The sequence below is a fragment of the Ciconia boyciana genome, chromosome 7 (genome assembly GCF_034638445.1).
Source record: "Ciconia boyciana chromosome 7, ASM3463844v1, whole genome shotgun sequence".
Taxonomy (NCBI): domain Eukaryota; kingdom Metazoa; phylum Chordata; class Aves; order Ciconiiformes; family Ciconiidae; genus Ciconia; species Ciconia boyciana.
This window is the reverse complement of record NC_132940.1, coordinates 30,539,257-30,558,771: the sequence shown is the minus strand read 5'-3', so window position 1 is coordinate 30,558,771 and position 19,515 is coordinate 30,539,257. Positions and strand designations below refer to the sequence as shown.

The window sequence follows — 19,515 nt, the reverse complement described above, 5'->3', positions numbered from 1 at the left end:
GTGCAAGAGCAGAAACGTGCTGCTGCAGCACAGAGCCACCATGCTCCCCACAGCACCCCTGCTCCCCACGCTGCTGAGACCCAGACACGCATCTCTGGATGTCCTCTTGCTTTCTGGGCACAAGAAAGGCAGAGAACAACAACAACAACAAAGAACAGCAGAGAGGAAAGGAAAAAATAAAAGTATTGACACAAGAGGAGTCGACATTCTCCTGGTTGCATTTTCTCTAATGGCATCTCATTAACAGTTGCATGGTCAAGCTTTCTTGTTGTTACATTTATTTATTACATTTATTTATTACTGATGCTCATCTTCGCACCTCAACTCATCCATGAAATCCTCACCCTCACTCCACAAAAACAAGGCAAAAACCCCCACCATTCAGCCCATTATTTCACAAGGGACAGCTTGCTTCCAAGGACAGGAAGCCTTCAGTACTTCCCAACATCTTTTCCCATCAGACACCCATATGGGCCAGAAACAATTAATCTGAGCAGTGACAAAACCATCCACCACCTTACCTAAACAACCAAGAGGAACTTCTACAGGAAGGCCAAAAATCCCAGCCTTTTGGGTGTTTCATAGTGCTGCAGACTATCTCTTTCTGTGCAGAGGGGATGGGGGACCTCATTCATAAATGAGTGTAGTAAGAGTCAGTTTTCCAGGCAAGTTTATTCCAAGTTTGGTTCTCCACAGGCTAATTGAAAGAATAACAATCTCAGTTTGAAAAAAATTAAAAATCTTTTCAATAGCTGAAAAATATTTTTGTAAGCAACATATAATCATCGTGCAAATCAGAGCGTTAGCTGAGAAACAAGCAAGCCCTTGGACAATCAGACACACATTGCATTTCTGAAATCCTACACACATGCAGGATTTCAGAAATGGGTTTGTGCCACCCAGCCTCCAATATCAAAGCTCTGAGCTGGCTGCATGCTATGGTTGTATGGGCACCAGCTCTGTGCAAGGGAGCCAAGTCTGGCAGGAAGACAGTGATACACCAGCAGCAGCACTGTTTTGGAGACAGGGAGTGCTTGTGCGTAGCCTTGCCTTGCAGACCCAACCTGCCATGGCAGAGCTTGTCCTTTCGAGGAGGAACCGGCCCCTGCAGTCCCTTTGATGTCAGTGACCTTTTTCAGGTGAGCCAGGACTACTCATGGTAGCAGAGTTTTGTGGAATCGTGCTCCTTACATCTGTTCCTCATGGAAACATCTCCTGTGTCCCCCAAAAGAAGTCCTTCAGGTCCCAGCAGGCTGGCCTGAGTATGCCTCTACCAGATCAGAGGGATAAGGGGCCAAGGGCAGGTCTGCAGCCAGACCATTGCCTAGGCATCTCATTTTCTGGCTGTTGTGTTTCAAAAAGACTGAAAAGAGAGAATCCCTGTCTTTCTAGGGATAGATGAGCAGCTCATCAGTGCAAGCTGTAGGGAAAATTTGCCATAGCAGAGAGCTCGAGCTCCTTTTCCTTTATCAGAGAGTCCCATGTTGTCTGGCAATGGCTGAGCTCTTCTCCTGCCTCCCAGATGCATTGGGTATACGGGGGCTGTCCCACATCTCCTTGTTCTCCATAAGGATCAGGGCCTTGATCTCCACCTCACAGAGATGGGTAAGCCCAGAGGGACAGAGGTCGTCAAGGGGGACCTGGGCTGGCACTCAGCTTGGTTCCTCTTCAAAGCCCGTGGTTGTTACACTGAACACTTCTGAAGCATCTTTCATTGGAGGTCTAAGTCCTCCATGCTCTGTCCCTGCATGTGCTCTCTCCCATCTCCTTACCCACTTTCTTCAACTCTTTTGCAGATGAAGAAACGGAATAAAAGGAGGCAGCGATGGTGGGTTCAGACATGGGATATGAGGCAATGACATCCTACAGAGAAGGGTCCTGAACGTCTGCAAAGTGACTGTATTCAGGATTCTGGCGTAAACTGTTATAGACGTAAATGGTAAGTGCTGGAAAAAGCTTCAAGAAATATTCAGCATGGTCTCCTATTCTGTTGCTGATACTGAAAGAGAACAAAACCAAAATGGATTTTTAAAGCTTGCCCAAGGAGTCAAGTGTCCAGGATGTCCTGGTTCCTCCCTTGCAGAGAAAAAGCCATTCCAGAGGCTTTCTGATAACACAGGAAGGTTTCCCAAGAAATCCTTGAGCTGCAACTTTTCTGTACCTTCCCTAAGCTCCTCAATCCATTTTTTCCACTATTCCTCCAGCACCTCCATCTGCCTAATCCCACCCGCATCTTCACTGAAGAGCGGTGCTGGCCACCGGCCTCAGTGCAACCATCACTAGGAGCTAACACCACCTCTAACCTCACATGTAAGCACCCATGACTATAGAGGATTGGAGACTCTGGCAGCTCTTTAGGAGTCAAGACCTCCTAACAGGATCTTGTAACAGGACCGGTGCTTCCTGATCTGTATCTCAAAGCACTTCAGCAGAGTAAACATCAGCACTTTGGAAATACTAGCAAGGTAGATAAGGAGGCTTTTCAAAGGTTTTTTTTTTTAAGAGTGATCTAAAGGTCAAAGGTATAAAATATTTAAGAGTGATCTAAAAACCATTCTGGAGTTATGGCAAGAAACACCAGTCTTCAGCAAAAATAACAGCCCAGGAGGACACATTCACGGTGTCCTCTGCTGTAGAGCCATGACCTGCCTTAGCTGTCAGACACCTCTCCACCCCACAGGCTGCTCTGCAAAGGCAATGGTGCAGAGGGAGCTGCCACCAGTTCTCTGAAGCTGCTGCTATCCCTCTGGAGCGGAAGGCTCTGGTTGAGAATGTTCTGGGAGTGATGTGGGAGATGATCTAGGAGTCAGATTTTGCTTCAAAATCTGAGGTCTAATCCTGTGAGCTAACTTCCTTTTCTTACCCCCAGGAAGGTGATTTTGAGGGCTGACTCCAGACTGCTTGCTGCCGTGAGGCACAATCTTTCACACGCTATTGCGCTGCCAGAGGAGATAGTCCATTAAAGCTCATCTCATTAGAGCAGCTATCTCCCACACCCTGGTTGTGTTCACTCTTCTGGAAAACCATCTGAAGAAGATTTTGCTCTTAAACTCACTGACGCTCGCAGATACCCAGATGCTCCCTGCAATGCTACTGTGGCAGGGGCAAAGATGTGAACGTGTACCCGATATTTGGGTGTTCATCCAGGTTTCTGATGAGCCTCAGTAGGTCAGTGACATCGTTGCTATATTTGAATAGTCTTCCTTTCCTAGGATTTTCCATGATATTCAGAACATCTTTGTCAATCTGAAAAAAAGCACATAGGTTATTCTCTGCCTTTCACACACCACGAAAGCAGCACATCTGCCTCCACTCACCGCAGCTGCTGCAGATCTGCAGGGACATCATCTTGCACGGGTAAGTCTTGTGACTCTTGAAAGCATATTTCCCAACATGAGCAGAAAAGTTCACTCTGCAGGGCATGTGCCATACAGACCCCCTGATTATGCTAAGTGTTTTCTCTCCTGCCTTGCCAACACATGACATTCATATTAGGACTGCCAACATGGCACAGGAGATTTTCATGCATGCCTGGAGGGCAGAAGGGACTCAGGAGTCTTGATTCAACTGTGCCACTGTTGAGAGGGCCACACAGACTGCCATGCTGAACTGAGACTGTCTCATCTGAAACAATGCAGAATGTCTTTCCAGGATGCTACCTGCAAAAGCAGGCCTGGTCTCACTGCTTTTGAGCCAATCTAACAAAACACTTTTGCCAGAAATTTGCTAGCAACAAGGGCCAGAGGTCCTTGTCTTAAGGGGTGACCAATAAACACCCTTGAAGATTTGCCAGCTAATTCTATAACAACCATCCCCTACTACCACCGCAGTCAACAGAAGCTCCCTTTAGCATCAATGTCTTTAGTCTGGTGTATTTTGACTACAAGACTTAGATTTAATTGTTTCCCCCAGTTATCTGTACTTCTGTGGGGCTACTTTTTCCACTTACAGTTTTAAACAGGGCCTGTGAAACACTCAGGAAAAGCTTCTGCCTGAAACTCTACCTCAAACCTTGTATCCATCCAAAGAGAAGAGGATTACCTGCTCGGTCCACAATGGGTAAGGAAAACTTTCAGTAGCATTAGGAGCTTGAAAGACAGCTTTTCGGTTGCTGAGATCTTTGATTTTATTCCATATACTTTTCAGGAACTTGAACCTGCTGTGGAACGAGGAGCTTCGTTAGCTGCAACAAGACATCACTTTTGCCAGCACTACAGGCACATTCTGTACCAAAAGCTTTTCCTTTGTACTCCCAGGACTTACGTCTGTTTGCTCCAGAAATATGGATGTTTGCTCAAACCTTCCAAGCCTCGTTCATCATGAGAGAGCAGGCTACTTACGAGGTCCAGAGCCTCCTGGTAATCTGGAGAATCAGCAGCCAAATCCTTGGTACTAACTTGCTGAAGGGGCTTCCTACCCCCTTTTAAAACATACAGCACGAGCCTGCTGAGGTCCTGCAAAGAAACACATCACTGCTCATGTGCCAGATGCATGAAACTTCTTACCAAATGGAAGAGGACTGGTATTCCTAAATGAGCAGACTGCGTATGGGAACACATACATGCACCTATAGGTGTGCAGAAGTACACAAATACACAAAACCACAAACTTTGAAGCTGTGTGCACAAAGACAAAGGAGACAGGCACCATAATCATGCTCACAGGGTATCTGTGGATATCCCAGCACCAGCCACAGCCTTGCATCCTAATCACTATCATTCTTATGCAGCATCTATTGTTATATGGGCTTTCCCGAAAAATCAAGGTGTTTTCTAGTTGAGGATGCAGAAAAGCTTCCCCTAGGACTCACAGCAACAGAAAATATCAGAGAGAACCTGAAATTTGAAACCATACATTGATTCGCAGGGAAGTTACCTCTAAATCTGAGTTTACAAGTTCTTTTTTGCCTTCAATCAACTTTCTTTTATTATCAAAGTCCGCCAAGTAAATTTTGCCACCTAAATCTGAGGAAATAAGAGAAATTGTTAACAAATAATGGTGGAAAACCTTGATACAGTGTGTCACTGACTTCTGGATGGCCCCTTCTTAAGAAAACAAATCTCTGAAGAGATCTGCTCTGGGTTGATCTGCCTGCAAAGCCCTGGAAAGGCGGGCAGATCTAATGAGACATGTAAAGCTGTTCTGTTGACTCCTCTGTGGCTGTCTGTGAACATATCTATACTTATTCAAAGAGGAGAGCTAATGCCACAGACAACCCATTCTGCATAAAGACATCTGTTTTTTTACAGACAGCTATGAAGCATCTTCTTCTCTAAACTACAGGCAACAGGACAGCAAAATTAAAACATTGAGAAAGCAAAAGATAACCTATGAAAAAGTTGCTGGGATGCAGATTCTGGTGAGCAAATCCGAGGGAGTGCAGCTCTCTCACTGCCTGGAAGATCATCCTCAGAGCATCTTTGTAATCCATTTGGTCTTCTGGTTCCTGCAGATGTTCTTCAAGGTTTTTCTCCCAGAGGGGGAAGCACAAGTACATGTAGCCTTCTGCCTTCTCAAACTGGAACAGCTTCAGTAGATGTTCACAGTTACCACATTGTTCAAAGAACCTTTTCTCTTTGTCACCCTCTGTACTGCGTCTTATTCTTACTGCTACCTCCATCCCACCGTGGAGCCCCAGGTAGATGCCACCCTGCGAAGTGTTCTGAATTCTCTGCTGGATGTACTGAAATGTCTTCAGTTTGCCAATCGTAGGGCGATATATTTTATACAGTTTTTTCAGCTGGTCCCTCCAGCGTTTGCTGTTTGGCTCCCAGTCTGTGAGGGTTTCTGGAACAAACCTGGCATTATACTGGCGAAGAAGACGTGCCATGTTATGAGCACGGTTCCTATTCGCAACAGCGATAAGGTTCCCAACATCAGTCCTTGCTCCTTTTTCACACAACAACTTTGCTATATTGTAATCATTTTTCTCTACAGCCACCATCAGTGCTGTGTTGCCCTCCTCATCTGCATCATCAATATCTATTTCACCCTTCTCCAATAAAGCTTTCACCAAATCTGGGCTCTGCATTTCAACAGCTAGGATGAGGGCAGTTTTCCCACATTCATCTTTGCTGTTCACATCAACACGGCAGTCCAGCAGGAAACAGCCTATGGAGACAGCTGACTCGTATCTTTCCTTGGTACAACCCTGCTTGAGGGCATGGATCAAGGCATTCCTATCTTTGTTGTCACGAATGTTCACATCAGCCCCCATCTCTTGGACAAGAGTTTTTACAACCAAGAAGTGGCCCTTCCTACAAGCATCCATCAGTGCTGTTGCACCTCCTTTATGCAATTTCGCTTTCTCCTCACTAACTGCCCTCCTCAAATTCACATTTGCTCCTTTGCTATACAGGAATTCCAGGGCTTCCTTCTTCCCATACCATGCAGCTTCCATGAAAGCTGTGAAGCCGTTGTCGTCATGGTCATTAATATTTAACCCACGATCAAGGAGGAGCTGCAGTATATTTACATTTCCCACTATAGCTGCCTCAGTAAATGCAGTGCCACCGTTGTCCTTCCTGGCATGTGGGCAAGCACCCTTGTCCAGCAGAAGCCGGACCAGGTCCTCATTGTTGGCTTGCACTGCGCTCTGCAGTGGTGTCCAGCCACTTTCTGCTTTGGAGTTCACATCTGCCCCTTTCTCTAGCACCTCCAGCACATCTTCTACATTACTGTCCCTCACAGCAGCATTTAACATAGAGGTAAGGTCTTCTGCTGTCTCCGTGCTGCAAGGGGTAGATGCCTCCTGTTGGCTGTGAGCTGTGGGCTCCATGATGGTCAGAGGGAGGGCTCTGTACCTCTGATGTTCCTCACCTGAGCCCAGGGATCCCACTGAACGATGGGAGAGGTGCAATGCTCAGTGCCTTCGTGGTGGCTGATGAAACGCGCTAGGTAGGATAGGCTGCTATTTTAAGGGCTTCATGGTCTTCACCTAATTAATAAACAGAAAATCTTGTTTTATTAGACTGTGAAACCTTGCCATTTACGTTTGATGTCCTTCAGATCTGTGTGAGGGGCAACTAAGGACAGCAATGCCAGTGCCAGCTGAGAGCTAAGGCCTGGTGAGAAGCATGACTTCAGCACTTACCCAGACATACGCACCCATCAGGTTTCCTTGCCTGGTCTCAGCACTAATCGCAGCCCAGACAGGCGTCCCCTGGGGCTGGGGTGTCTGGGTGAGGGGATGGGGGAGAACCCAGGATGTTCTTGCTATAAATGTTATTTCAGGTCTACAGTTTACCTAGTAAATCGGCCCCCGGTGATGTTTTCAGGTGGAGAACACAGCAGGCAGTCAGAAATGGGCACTCCCCTTCAGTTTTGGATGGCAGCCACACACACCGTCCCGGGAAGTCCCTGATCCGATACCTGGAATAGACAGAGAGCCAACCTTAATCCCTCCTGCCTCCATAGGCAATTAGGAGACCCTACCTGACCAGAAGCCTTTCCTAAGCTTTTCACAACATTAAGAGGTTAATCAGGTAGGACTTGACCTACCTATATCTATCTAGTATCCAGGAAAGCTCAAGCCCCAATACCCATTTTCCTGACTGCAAAGGCTGGTCAAAGTGACCGGCACTTTCAGGAGTCACCATCTGACAAGCTGGACTGTGAATACGTTATCTAAGCAAATCAGAAAAGAGACAGAGAGGTCTTAAGGTATAAAGCCAAAGCATAAATTCACATGAATTTACCCTCAGGAAAGGGAAGGACCACTTTAGGATGGTTTCTCCCCCCTCCCAAGCCAGAAATGAATACCCTATTTCATTGATTTAGATGCATTTCATTTCCTTGTAGTAACTTCTATGCCTTTTGCCACATATAAAAAATTAAAATCTTACTTTCCTGTCTGGAAAAGCAGTACAGCATCCCCTGAGCACAGTGGGGCTCAAACTCCTCACCCCTGTCAGGAAGGCAGAAGCTCAGGGAGGGGGAAGGCAGGGGCTGCATACCTTCCTCCTCCTCTGCCGAGCAGCAGAGCCACAAGCACACCCTACCCAAGGAAATGTTTAAACATCTCCGTCCCATCCCTCTGGCTTTCGGCCAGGAGCCACTTCGCGGCTGCGCATCACGGGTGCCAGCCGACATGCCAAGCCATGCAACCCTGCCAGGCCATGCAACCCTGCAGAGCCACGCAACCCTGCCCGGCATCACCCACCACCACCCACCACGGGAAGGCGAGGAAGGGGTCCCTCTGCCCGGCCAGAAACCCGGCCGCTGCTTAAAATGCCTTCAAAGCCCGGGAGCAGCTTTTCTCCAGCTGCTGCTCTTCACTGCTGCTTCCCAGCAAAGCCTGCAAGTAGATGCTCTCCCCTCCCAGGAAGGAGCAGCCCTGGAAGCATTTTATCCACTTGCAGGGGGATACTGGGGTTTTTGGGGGGTGTTTGGTGACTTTTTTTTTTCAGCACACAGCAGAGAGGTCGTGAGCAAAGTGCTCTCCCCATACAGTTGAACACACGTTTACAAACATGCTCAGCAGCAGTTCAGGAGCTGAAGGCACAGAGACATTAAATGCACCAGTGCTGGGGTTTGGGGGCTGGGGGGGGGCAGGGGTTTGGGGTTTTTTTTTTTTTGGGGGGGGGGGGGGAGTTTGGGTTGGTTGGTTTTTTTTTACATCAAGCTTTTCCTCACCTTTTGGTAAATCCATCCACATGAGGAAACTAGCCACGCTGCTAAATTTCACCCAGGGAACGCTGAGATCCAGGTCCATTTATGCCACAGCCGGCCGTTCCTCAGCGCACCGCCGCTGGCGAGCAGGCAGCTGCCCGTGCCCAGGCACCAGCCTCCGTGCAGGCAGCTCCGTGCCAACACCGTGCTGCCCGAGGGAGCCCAGCCCACCAGCCCTTCCTCTCCGCCTGCAAAGCGAGCGCAGGAAATACGCGAACGTACCCAGGATGTGACGTGCCACCCAGTTTCCCCCACTGCCCTATAACAGAAGATGAGCTCAGCAGCGTCCAGAGCCCACGCAACCTCCCCAGCCACCTCCGTAGAAGCACGCCAGCTGCAAGATTCAGACCACGCTTGAAATGAAGCTGAAACCACATCAATTAATTCTCGCCTGGCTTTCCGCAGTACGTTGTTCCATGCACAAATTGGGCATCTGCATATGTGCATAGACACAGGGCTGGATGCAAACACGAGGGCGTGAATGCAGAAGAGCATTCAGGAGTGCATGGATGCAGCATAAAGGGGTGCATGGATGCAGTCCTGCACGTGTTTTACATGCATATCCAAATCTTTATGTACCCTGTATTGCTTGCTCGCATCTGCATGCCAGCATTCACAAATGCATTCACAAATGCTCTGCAAAGCTCCGCCTATGCAGGTGTCGCATCTTTGTACCTAACTGTCATATCGAGCATCCTGCTTTCCATGGCATGCAGCACATCCGCAGGGTCTGGGAACATCCCGTGGTCTCTGGATGCAGTTTCACAGAGATTGTGTTGCCACAGGAGACCTTGACACAGCCCCACAGGGACAAAGACCACGAAAACTCAAGGAACAATCTCGCATCGCTGTCAAGATCCCATTTTAATTCACAGAAAACTGCTGAACTGACAGCATCTCTCCCAGTTTGACCAGAGCTGGGGCTCTAGCTGCCAGTGTTCAGCTTCCCATTTGCAGGCTGGAAAAGAGACAAGCAGAGCAGGGGCACATCACAGGCTCAGAGCCAACAATAAAGACATTAAAAAAAAAGTCAATGTTAAAATACATAACAATACCACATCACCTAGCCACCCAAATAAAATAGCCTTTTTCAGCTTGCTGATTTAATTGAAGTAGTTCATTATCTTATGGTGGGAAGATGAAAAATCCTAGGATGGTAGGAACCCAAACCCTAGGATGCTAGGAGTAAGGTGTTTGCAACCAGCAGGGCTGTGGCAGAAGTATCCTGTGCCTGTATGCCAGCAAAGAAGGATTTGCTGGTAATGCTTTCCCTGCCTCTCATCCCTGATCCAAATTGCTTTCCGTAGAGTTATACACAACAGTGTAAGTTCAGACTCTCAGACTATATGACAGGCAGTTTATGGGGAATAGAAGAGCCTCAAAGGTTTTCTGAGGCATGGGAGTCACGGGGCTCCTCTCCACAACCATTCGTGTAGCCTCTGGGCTATGTAGTTCCTGCTGTATTTGCACTTCTGCAGAGTCCTTATTTGCCCCCACACACACAGGGACTCAGGAGATGAGCTGCAGAGACACAGGCATCAGGGAAATCGAGGACACAATTAAGCAAATCTTCCTTTTTCTCCACCCTGATGGAGCTACACCCGTTTTGCAACCCTTCCCCCGAGATAACATCTCCGAGCATCCACACCCCGGCCACCAGCCACAAATAAACATGAGCTAAAATGCGGCAACAAAAACTGCCTGCCAAAGTCAAAATAATTTTTAAAGTAGCTATGAATAGTAGGATGGCTTTTTTCTTCATGTTCCCTGTACTTGCTTCCTTATTATATTTCCAAATGGGAATGTCCCAGGGTTTATATGCTTGGCCACACTAATGTGACTTGCAGTGTTGGAACACAGCCCTGGAAAATAGTCTACAGAAGGATGCGATTTAGACACTGACAGGTGATGCTGTCCATGCAGGAGCATCAACCACATTTCACTTTACCACAGAGTATTTTTACTTTTTTTTAATCCACATTTGCTACCTTTTTAGACTGCTGCTCAATCCTCATCACCACAAAACCAGACCAGTATATCTGCCAGCAGGAATGGACTGGGAAGAAGCGGTGAGAGCAACAGCAAGGCAAGGCAGGGACCTCACCGAGCAGGGCAGGGCACTGTGTCCCTGACTGTCTTAAAAAAAAAACCAAACATGGATGTACACACATGCACGTGCAAACACATACGAATTTGCCTGCGTATGTGTGGTGTTATGCATGTGTATCCATTGTGGTGCATGCAACAGAAAGCTCAGCATCCATACACCTATACATGCATATCCACCTGCCCAAATATGTGTCTTCGTGGGGCCTCTTGTGCATGTATGTACATGCCCTAAGGCTGCTTGGTCCTGCCGGAGTGGGGATCCCCAGCCGCAGGAGGAGGCAGGGTGGCTGAGCGGCAGTGCCACCCCACCGAGCTGCTGCTGGGAACATGCTGGGTCCCAGGGCAGAGGGAAACGGGTGTTTTTTTCCACCAAATAAATCCACCCCCCCAACTCGGCTCATGGAAACCTGGCCCTGGAACAAGTATGTGTCATGCCCGGGGGGGCCAGCACCAGCCCCCACATTTGCTCCCCGGAGCGCAAATCTTCTCTGCTGCTTCCAAATTCGCAGCCTCTGCCCTGGGAAACTTCGGTCGTGGTTTATTGGAAGCAATCACAGCCGGCCGTGCCCAAAGGCGGTCGCGGGAAGCTTCAGCTCCTCTTTCTCAACATGGTTTTGTGGGATGGTGCTTTTTTATCCTCCCAAGGCTTTAAAGGTTTTGTTATATTACCACTGGGTTTTGCCAGCAATTATGGAGGGCACACTGGATGCAAGCGTGGTTTCATTGACCAAGTTTTCTCTTTGGGAAGCATCTCAGACTTGTAGAGATGAAACTATGCTGCAAATGGGATACTCCGGTATCAGCTGTGAAGTCTAAGCACTACCGCTGAGGCTAAGACTCAGCTGGGCCATCCATTTCCATGCACGGTGCATCAAGAATGGATGCAGCCCCAAATTTCTTTCTAAAGAAAGCTCAAAAAGATTTCCATTCTAAATCTTTCTTACTTCTTTGTTGGCCAATTTAAATATTTTTTAAATGAAGAATCAGTTTTAAATTAACTTCAAGGTATGCAAGACAAAATATTCATTTTTTTCAGTTAGAAGCTGCAGTTAAAAAAAAAAAATCACCATTTTGTTTCTATCTGCTTCTAGACTGTTTTGCTGCTCTCACCAAGCCTTTCATGCCAGATAATTGAAATACTTCCTAGATGCCCTTCAGCTCATTTCTTCCCTCTGACATGCACTAAGATCATGTATACATGTAGACTGCTGTGATTCTGAACCGCCTGTCTTGTAAGACAAGGCCACGCTTAATGAAACAATGAATAAAAGATAAGGGAAAGTTTAAACTGCCTTCCTCCGGTTAGGTGGATGACAACTGTAGGGAATAGGGATGGAGAAGAGTTGATGTATTTTATAAAGAACGACGATCCTTGGACTCTGCATGGCTGTATTGGAAGAGACATAAGGTGTTGTTACAGACGCAGCTGCTCGTAAAAGGCTTTTTAATGGCAGAGGCTGGCTTGTGCTAATAGTAATACCTTGGGACCTAAGTGCTCCTGAGTTAGTCACCTGTGATGCCAGCTCCTCCTTGGCAGTCCACTCACACTCTCCTCTGCTGACGCAGGCCAGTTAATTTTGGCGTCCAAAACACACAATAAATGGAAAGAAGACAACTTCAAAACATGTTTTGTTTGTTTTTTTTATTCGGAGCATTAGCATCTCTGCGCTACACTTGGATGCTCCCCTCCCTGCATCACTTGTGCCGCAGGCAGCCCTCCAGTGTTCCCGCGGTCCCTGGAGGTGCACACACCATGCACCCCACTCTGCCCTCCCAAAGCATCCTGTAGGGACACAGGGGACTGCTCAGACCTCAGAGACAGCACATGCTGCAACAGAGGTAGGATGTTTTCTAATATCTCCTCTAGAGCCAGGTACTTCCCTCCTTGTAAATTAATTCAATCATCAGCTGAGTTATCAATAAAAATCAAATATTATTTATGACAGCAACTCAAAAGCAGTTTTTGCAAACAGCAGCCCTAACTTGACTCTTCCTGTGCTTTTAAGACAACAGTGTCTTACTGATATTAAATAGGGTTTGGGAACTGCAGTCCTGTAAAGTGCTCAGAAAATGGCAACACAAACAGTACTGAACACCCTGGCAATTAATATATTAAAAACTTAACTTCTGCTTTCATTCTTGCTGTGAACTGTTCAGTTCTCTTCAATAAGCCAAATACCATTAAGCTTTACTCTTCACAAGTCTTCTCCTTCCTTTTCTGTTCCTGACATTGCAACTTTTAAAGCGACTGTAAATGCCCCTTGAGCCATCCAACACAAGCAGCTTTCTTTAGTATGCCTTGCAAGTCACCCAAAATAAGAATGTAAAAATTAATTGAAAGCCCACAACCAAAAAAAAACCATTGTTGTCACAGTATTTTCCTCTTTACATGTTATTTTATAATGACAATATTGTGTTAGTAATGAAAACAGACCATTGTGCGTCATTCACTTCAGTAACACAACGAAGGTGGTTCCAGTTGTAAAAATAAATAATAAATAAGAAAACAGCTAAAGTCTCCCTGTAAACGCAGCCGGGACCCACTGAGGCTCAGAGGTAGAACCGGGATGGGGAAAGTGGAAGAGGACTCAGAATAACGTCCCCAAACTGGTTCTCAGTCCCTTGCTCTGCTCAAACAGCTGCGAAAAGCCTGAGCGATCCTGTGCTCCAGCTGATGCTGGGGGGGACAAAAGATGGTTCCCTCGGCAAGGAGTGAGTACCAGCGGGACAAGGACCTCCAGGTTTGGTCTTTAGGGATAAATGGAGGTACATGTGGCAGCCCCAGGCTGTATCAATAGGAAACAATGCTGGTGGCACATTCCATGACCCAGCACAGGACACTGGTGGGCTCCCCATCACCCACCCACGAGGCTGCTGGCACCGTTGCTGCCAAACAAGTTCCACAGCTTTCCAGGGTGGCTGCAGGACCCAGAAATCCCTGCTCAGTGGGGCTCTCCAAAGAGCTCACCCCACAGGTCTGAGCTGATGAAATGTCCTGCCACCCCCCGAGACACTGAATTCAACACATCGAATTGAACTGAATTGAACACATTGCTCACAACACTGAATTGAACACATCACTGTTTTGCTTGGCTCCCTGGGTTTCTGGTAAAGTGCTGTGGCTGCAGACTGGTTTCACCGGCCAAGGGAACACCAAGCCCAATTTTAAACCGGGGAAAGCCCCAGGTTTTCTCTCCCATGTGTAAAAGATAAGTTTTCAATAGGATCACTCACCAAAGTGCCTGTTTTACATTGCTATTCTGTCTAGGACAAGCTGCTAGTTTACATGCTGAGATGCTATCCACATCTTTAAGGGGAGAAAGGAAACAGCACGGACTGCAAAGCATCCTTTTACTGCCATCAACGGTCCTCCGAAGCTCATGGGAAACCTGCCGCCTTAGACCCCTCTAGCAGCCCTGCTGGACTGCAGCTTTTGCTGCTGCTATTCGCGTACCTTGCTCGATGGTCATGTTATATCTCTCAAGTTGTTATACAGAAAAGGTGGGAGGCATGCTAAGTGCTACAATATCTAAAATAATTTAATCTACAAGCTCTTCGGAGCAAGGGACGTGTGTATGCTTTGAGCAGTGCTCTTCTAATAAATATATGTATAATAATAATGATAAAATAAATAACAATAATAGTAATAAAAAGTTATGCATGTGACCTAAGATTACGTGCAATCTAAAGGTCATGTAGCTTAAGCAAGGGATAAAAATGTCACTGCTAGGAATACGCTGTACTGGAAGAAGGAGTAAAGCTTTGATACAGAGCATGAGTAGGAAACAGCAGAATAAGGATCTCAGGATCAGGAGAAGGCAGTCGCAGGGTGCCTCTGGCTGAAGATGCCCCATAGTCTTTAGGCTTTTATTCTGGCCATTCTCTCATGGAGAAAACCCTGCAGGCAGGTCTGGGGCAGTTGCCCCGGGCACTGCAGGAATTGCAGGCTCCCGTGCTGGCTCTGCAGCCGGCGGCTGATGCTGCAGGTCAGAGGCAGGGTCCTGAGAGCAGGTGGGAGCTCTCAGGTTACGGATGCTCAGGGGAATCCGGCCTTTTTTTCCCAGGCTTGCAACTCAAACCTGATCTCTTTCTGTCCCTGCGGTGGTGCAGGTCTCTGGCTGTGCTGCAAGGGGAGGCATTGGGCACACGCTGGCATGCGAGCCATTCCCACCCGCTCCGCTCCTCTGGCAAGGGAGGACCTCTCTTCCCAGCAGCTCGGTGAGAAGCAGAAGTGCTTGAGGTCCTGGGGATCCTCCTAAAATGCCAGGACTTCAGCCAAAACCCTGCCGCACAGACCTCAGCCTCTGCCTTGTCCCCCGGCTTGTCCCCCCACAGCAGATTTGGGCTCGGGTCAGGTATGCGACCGCTTGCTGACGCCGTGGCTGGTGGCCTGCTTGGTCATGTCCTGGTAGGAGGCAGACTTCAGGAACCGGGGATAGGAGTCCTTCTCCATCAGGGTGCGGGTCTTGGCCTGGGCTTCGTTGAAGCAAGCAGAAGTGGCACCCGAGAGGTTCTTCCGGGTGATCTCCCTGGTTTCGTGGTCAATATTCACCTGTAAGGAAGCAGCATCCACAAAGATTAACTCGGCGTTAACTCCCCTCCCATGGGGAGAGGAAAACTGTTTTCTTCATCTTCAGAGGAGGGTGAAGATGCTTGCAAGCCTTTATATCGCTTCGTGTTGGTAGACCACGCGAGGTTGAAATGAAAGCTCTCATGAACAAGAGCACATCTTCCCACTTTAATAAAACCCACTGGGACATTTTATTCCTTTCCCACCCTATTCGATGCCACAGGACAGAGGCAGAAAATGCTCTCACCTCCCTGGGCGCCTCATTTTGGACAAACTCCTCAAAGATCCTGTTGGCCTTGGAGGCCAGCTTGGTTTTTGACCGGGTCTTTTTGAAGTCCTCGCATGCCAGCCAGAAGTCGAGGTTCTCCTCGCTGAACTCCGTCTTCAGGAAGGTGTGGAAGGCCGTCACCCCGCCTGGGGAGGGGAGGGAAGAGCAGTTAACAGGGCAGAAAAGGGGGAGGAAGAAGAACATGGCTGCCAGACACAGTGCTGCCTGCGAGCATTGCCCTGGGAGCTCAGACCATGACATCTGCAGATTTCCTTTCCCTCTGGGCAAATTCCACCCTCTGAGACGCTGCTAATTGGCCTCTAGACTCCAATAAAATCCTTTCCCACAGACAACTAATCCTCTGGTTTTATTTATCTGACCTTTCTGTAATGAGGCTTCAGAGTATTTTCTTTACAGCTTCGGAAAAGAGCTAATTCTACCTAAGGAGAAATCCACTGAGGTATCAGTACGCCTGCAGGAACTGAGCAGCAATGGCTTTATTTTTACTTCTCAGCTGAAATCTAGGGGGAACGAGATGCTGAGCAGTATGGGAGAGTAATTGCAGCAAGGATTTCAGAGCCAGGCTGGGGGAATGTATTAAGTTACAAAGCCAGAGATGCTTGTAGCCATCACAGCACGTGAAGAAGGCTGGAAAAAAAATACGCCTAGCCCCAAACTAGCATGATGGAAGGACTTTCTCTTGCTGTGGAATAAGTTTTAAGGTAGACAACTACTTTTGTATTAAAATTTGGCACTTCTACCATTGTGTACCTGCTGTAAAGCCCAGTGTAAGGAAGGGATTACGTGTGGGACTCAAAAAGAGGTCACCTCTCTGGGTCTGGAGGTACTGTCTACATGGGGAAGAGGGAGACAGCACCTTACGGGAACCCTGTGCATCACCGTATATATAGAAAATATTGGAGAGGAAAATGGCTAAGTGTAACTCAGTAAAGCAGCTGAATTCCTTCTCCCTGTGGAAGAGCCATCCCCGGAGGGCAGCAACACAGAGGGCAGCAACACAGTTTTCTGAGCAACAAAAGCCTGTGGGGAGGTGGCTGCATTGCTGTGCAAAGGAGGACACAGAGAGCTGACACGCTGCCTTCTCCCGAGCGCGGAGAACGGGACGGTCAGGGCATGGCGTGACGTTCCCCTTGACAGGCTGCTGCATATGGGATGCCCACGATGATGCTTCTGTCCCAAGGCAGCAGCAAGGCATTGCAAGACAGCACTTGTGTCCCCCAAAAAGTACGCAGCCAGAAGAAAAGGATACAGCTTTGCAAGCCAGGCAATGAGCCCTGTGCATCAGCTCTGTCAGGGCAGGAAAGGGGCCTCTTTCTAAATCCTAAACCATCTCGTTTGAGGAGGAGACAAGATTTCCTCGTACACTGGCTCCAGGTGTACAGTCACCCCCTTGCTCACTGGGACTGTGTTTGTCCTGCGCGCTCTCACCAAGAAAAGAAAACAAGATCCTACTCACTTTTACTCCTCAGGAGCTGGTCGAAGGACTCCCTCCATTCGAGTACCTCTTGTGAGGAGTCTCTGGAAAAGGCAAAAGGACGTAAGGCTCACTGTCCCACTGACAACACTTCTACTGCCCTGCAGCAAAGGATGGGAGCACTTCAGTCAAGCGGCCCCATTAATGGGAGACAGCACAAGAAGGGAGGCAGTGGCACTCAGGAAACCAAAGTGAGACCCCAGTGTCCATTACCTGTGGGCTCTCTTTCCTTTCTCCCTTTCTTTTACATTCCCTGACGGCTCGCCAGACCTCAGCTCCATAGCGCAGCTTTGACCAGGTAGCTTCTCTAGAGGATACTCAGAGGAGCCCTTTTCTGCTGGTACAACCCCAGCAGAGCCTCCTCTGCAAGAAGATTCCTTGCCTTCAGCAGTATTTTGTTTTTAATGCTGCCTGCATTCCCTGGGGATCTCAGGCAGTGGTTGGAGACACCAGGAACTGCGGGAGCCCTCTGAGTTTCTGACCTGTTGCTAAGGACCTGCTTTCTCGTGCCTAATGCCAGAGCATCAGTTCCCCAGTCTGACTTTATAACTGGTGGAGCTGGGAAGTGATCCGCCTTCCCTGCCTCCTGGGGTGGGACCGTGGGGAAGGCGAGCTGCGTTCCGTCCTCTCTGCTGCACAGATGGGCAGGAGCATCCCCCAGGACAGCCCGGTCCATGGGGACCTGGCCAGGGCTGAACCTGAGACATAGCACCGCTTGGCTTACCTCCGCCTAGAGCCCAGCTGCAACTTGCTGGAGGTCCCGATCCTGTGTCCCAGCTCTGGTTTATGAAGCAGGATCCCTAAGCGGGTCTTCAGATCCTTGGCTCTGGAAGGGAGGAAAGGGAGAGGTGGGACTGCTGGCCTGCTGCTGCCACTCCCCTGCCTCACAGGGGCTGCACCCCATGGACCCGACACAGCTCGGAGGGGCAGCCCTCGCTCCTCAGCTTCAGCTGCTTCTTTGCCTTCTGATGTACGAAATAGATGCTCCGCCGATTGCTTTTTCTGCTCCCCGGCAACCACGCTCAGCAGTGCATTAAGCCCAGGGGACCATTTCCTCCTGCTCGCTTCCCAGGTAGTGCCGCATGCATTTATAAAGCATGGCGAGCTTTTTCCTCTGGGGCAGGTAGCAGAGCAGCTGCTGAGTGCCCAGCTGGAGCCACCCCCACTCCCCCAGCTCCCTGGAGCTAACCTGGCTCCTTTTCCCGTCCCCCTCTCCCAGCAGTACTACGCTGCTTTCAAAACACTGGAAAAACACAGCGACTGCTTTCTGCTCGGCAGAGCAGGAGCATCTCCCTGCTGCAAGGCTGCTGCAGCAGGGCTGATGTTCCCCTGCTTTTTTTTGGGGTGCCCCTGAGTCACCAGGAGCCTGCCACCATGCCATGGAGATGGCTACGCTCCCCAGTGGCACCATCCACCTACCCCATGCCTCCGAGACCCAGCAAGCCCAGTGGCAGCACGATGCTCCTGTGCCAGAGCCCTCTCTGCAAGAGCCTGGGATGTGGCTGCCTGTCACCGTGGCTCTGCAGCGGTGGCACGGAGGCACCTCCCTGCCGGGAGGTCTCTGCGGCAATACGGCAGGAGCTGCTGCTAAATCAGCTCCCCGGGGTCCCCCCGAGGCAGTGTGCGGCCCCGCTGCTATTTGTGTGCTGCGGCTCATTCAGGCATCCCAAGGCACTCATACAAAAATAAGTGTTTAAATGTCAAGCGGCAGCGTGGGGCTCTGTAGCCATGTTTGGCAGGAGGAGCAACATGTCACTTAGCATTTCAACCGTGTTGACAAAAATAGTCCTGCTGCTGTCAACCTGAAGCAAGTTCTGCAGAGATGGAGCCAGAGAAACAACCCTCATGTGTTTGTCCGCCCAGACACATGCAGGGCAGCCCTATCCAGCCTCCTCTCCCTCTGCATGTTTTATCTCTGTCCTCCCCTCCTGGGGATGCAGCCAAAACAAATCACTCGGGCCATCCTTCGCTGTGTGTTTCCTTGCAGTCTGCACCCCAATTTCTACCAAAACATCACAGCCACAGCTGCAGAGGCTGGCCCGGCCACTCTGAAGTTAGGTGCATCTTTTCCAGCTAACCCTCTGCATCCCAGAACTGCGGCATGGCGAAGCCCCTTACCTTTCCAGGCAAGTGATGGGGAGCGCGGCTAACCCCCGGCACATGCTGAGAGCTGGGCACCCAGGCATCCAGCAACTCATCGGATCCTTATGGCGGTGGCAGGGGCGTGCAACAGGCAGCTGCAGCACCACCTGCACCCACGGTCGTGTGCTGTCGGCTGGAAAAGCGGCTAGGAGCCGTGCTTTATATTGGGTGGCAGGCGGGAGGGCTGGGAGGGGGACCCAGCATCGCTCCAGCCTCCAGCCAACCAAAAGCTGCTCTGGCAGCGCCCGGCAAAGATAACGG

General features: G+C 49.2%; 2 protein-coding genes across 6 annotated transcripts; both read right to left on the bottom strand.

Moving 5' to 3' along the window:
* Positions 1-653: 653 nt before the first annotated feature.
* RNASEL (ribonuclease L) lies at positions 654-8,876 on the bottom strand. Of its 3 annotated transcripts, XM_072868807.1 has the most exons (9): positions 8,635-8,876; positions 7,845-7,906; positions 7,247-7,371; positions 5,329-6,937; positions 4,876-4,964; positions 4,264-4,454; positions 4,042-4,159; positions 3,125-3,246; positions 654-1,999 (listed from the first exon to the last, which is right to left on the bottom strand). In XM_072868807.1, the coding sequence occupies exons 4-9, from the start codon at positions 6,776-6,778 to the stop codon at positions 1,864-1,866; spliced, it is 2,106 nt and encodes a 701-aa protein (XP_072724908.1). In that variant the 5' UTR covers positions 6,779-6,937; positions 7,247-7,371; positions 7,845-7,906; positions 8,635-8,876; the 3' UTR covers positions 654-1,863. The 3 variants fall into 3 exon arrangements, 2 of the variants coding, with proteins under 2 accessions (XP_072724908.1, XP_072724907.1); XM_072868806.1 differs by lacking the exon at positions 7,845-7,906; XR_012043569.1 differs by lacking the exon at positions 7,845-7,906 and having other exon boundaries at positions 1,862-1,999; positions 2,864-3,246.
* A 6,116-nt stretch (positions 8,877-14,992) lies between these two features.
* Positions 14,993-19,310, bottom strand: RGS16 (regulator of G protein signaling 16). 3 transcript variants are annotated; one of them, XM_072868809.1, is made up of 6 exons: positions 19,231-19,310; positions 17,837-17,938; positions 17,326-17,475; positions 17,095-17,156; positions 15,597-15,763; positions 14,993-15,331 (listed from the first exon to the last, which is right to left on the bottom strand). In XM_072868809.1, the coding sequence occupies exons 1-6, from the start codon at positions 19,308-19,310 to the stop codon at positions 15,131-15,133; spliced, it is 762 nt and encodes a 253-aa protein (XP_072724910.1). In that variant the 3' UTR covers positions 14,993-15,130. The 3 variants fall into 3 exon arrangements, with proteins under 3 accessions (XP_072724910.1, XP_072724912.1, XP_072724911.1); XM_072868811.1 differs by having other exon boundaries at positions 17,361-17,372; positions 19,231-19,274; XM_072868810.1 differs by lacking the exon at positions 17,326-17,475.
* Between the last annotated feature and the right edge of the window lie 205 nt (positions 19,311-19,515).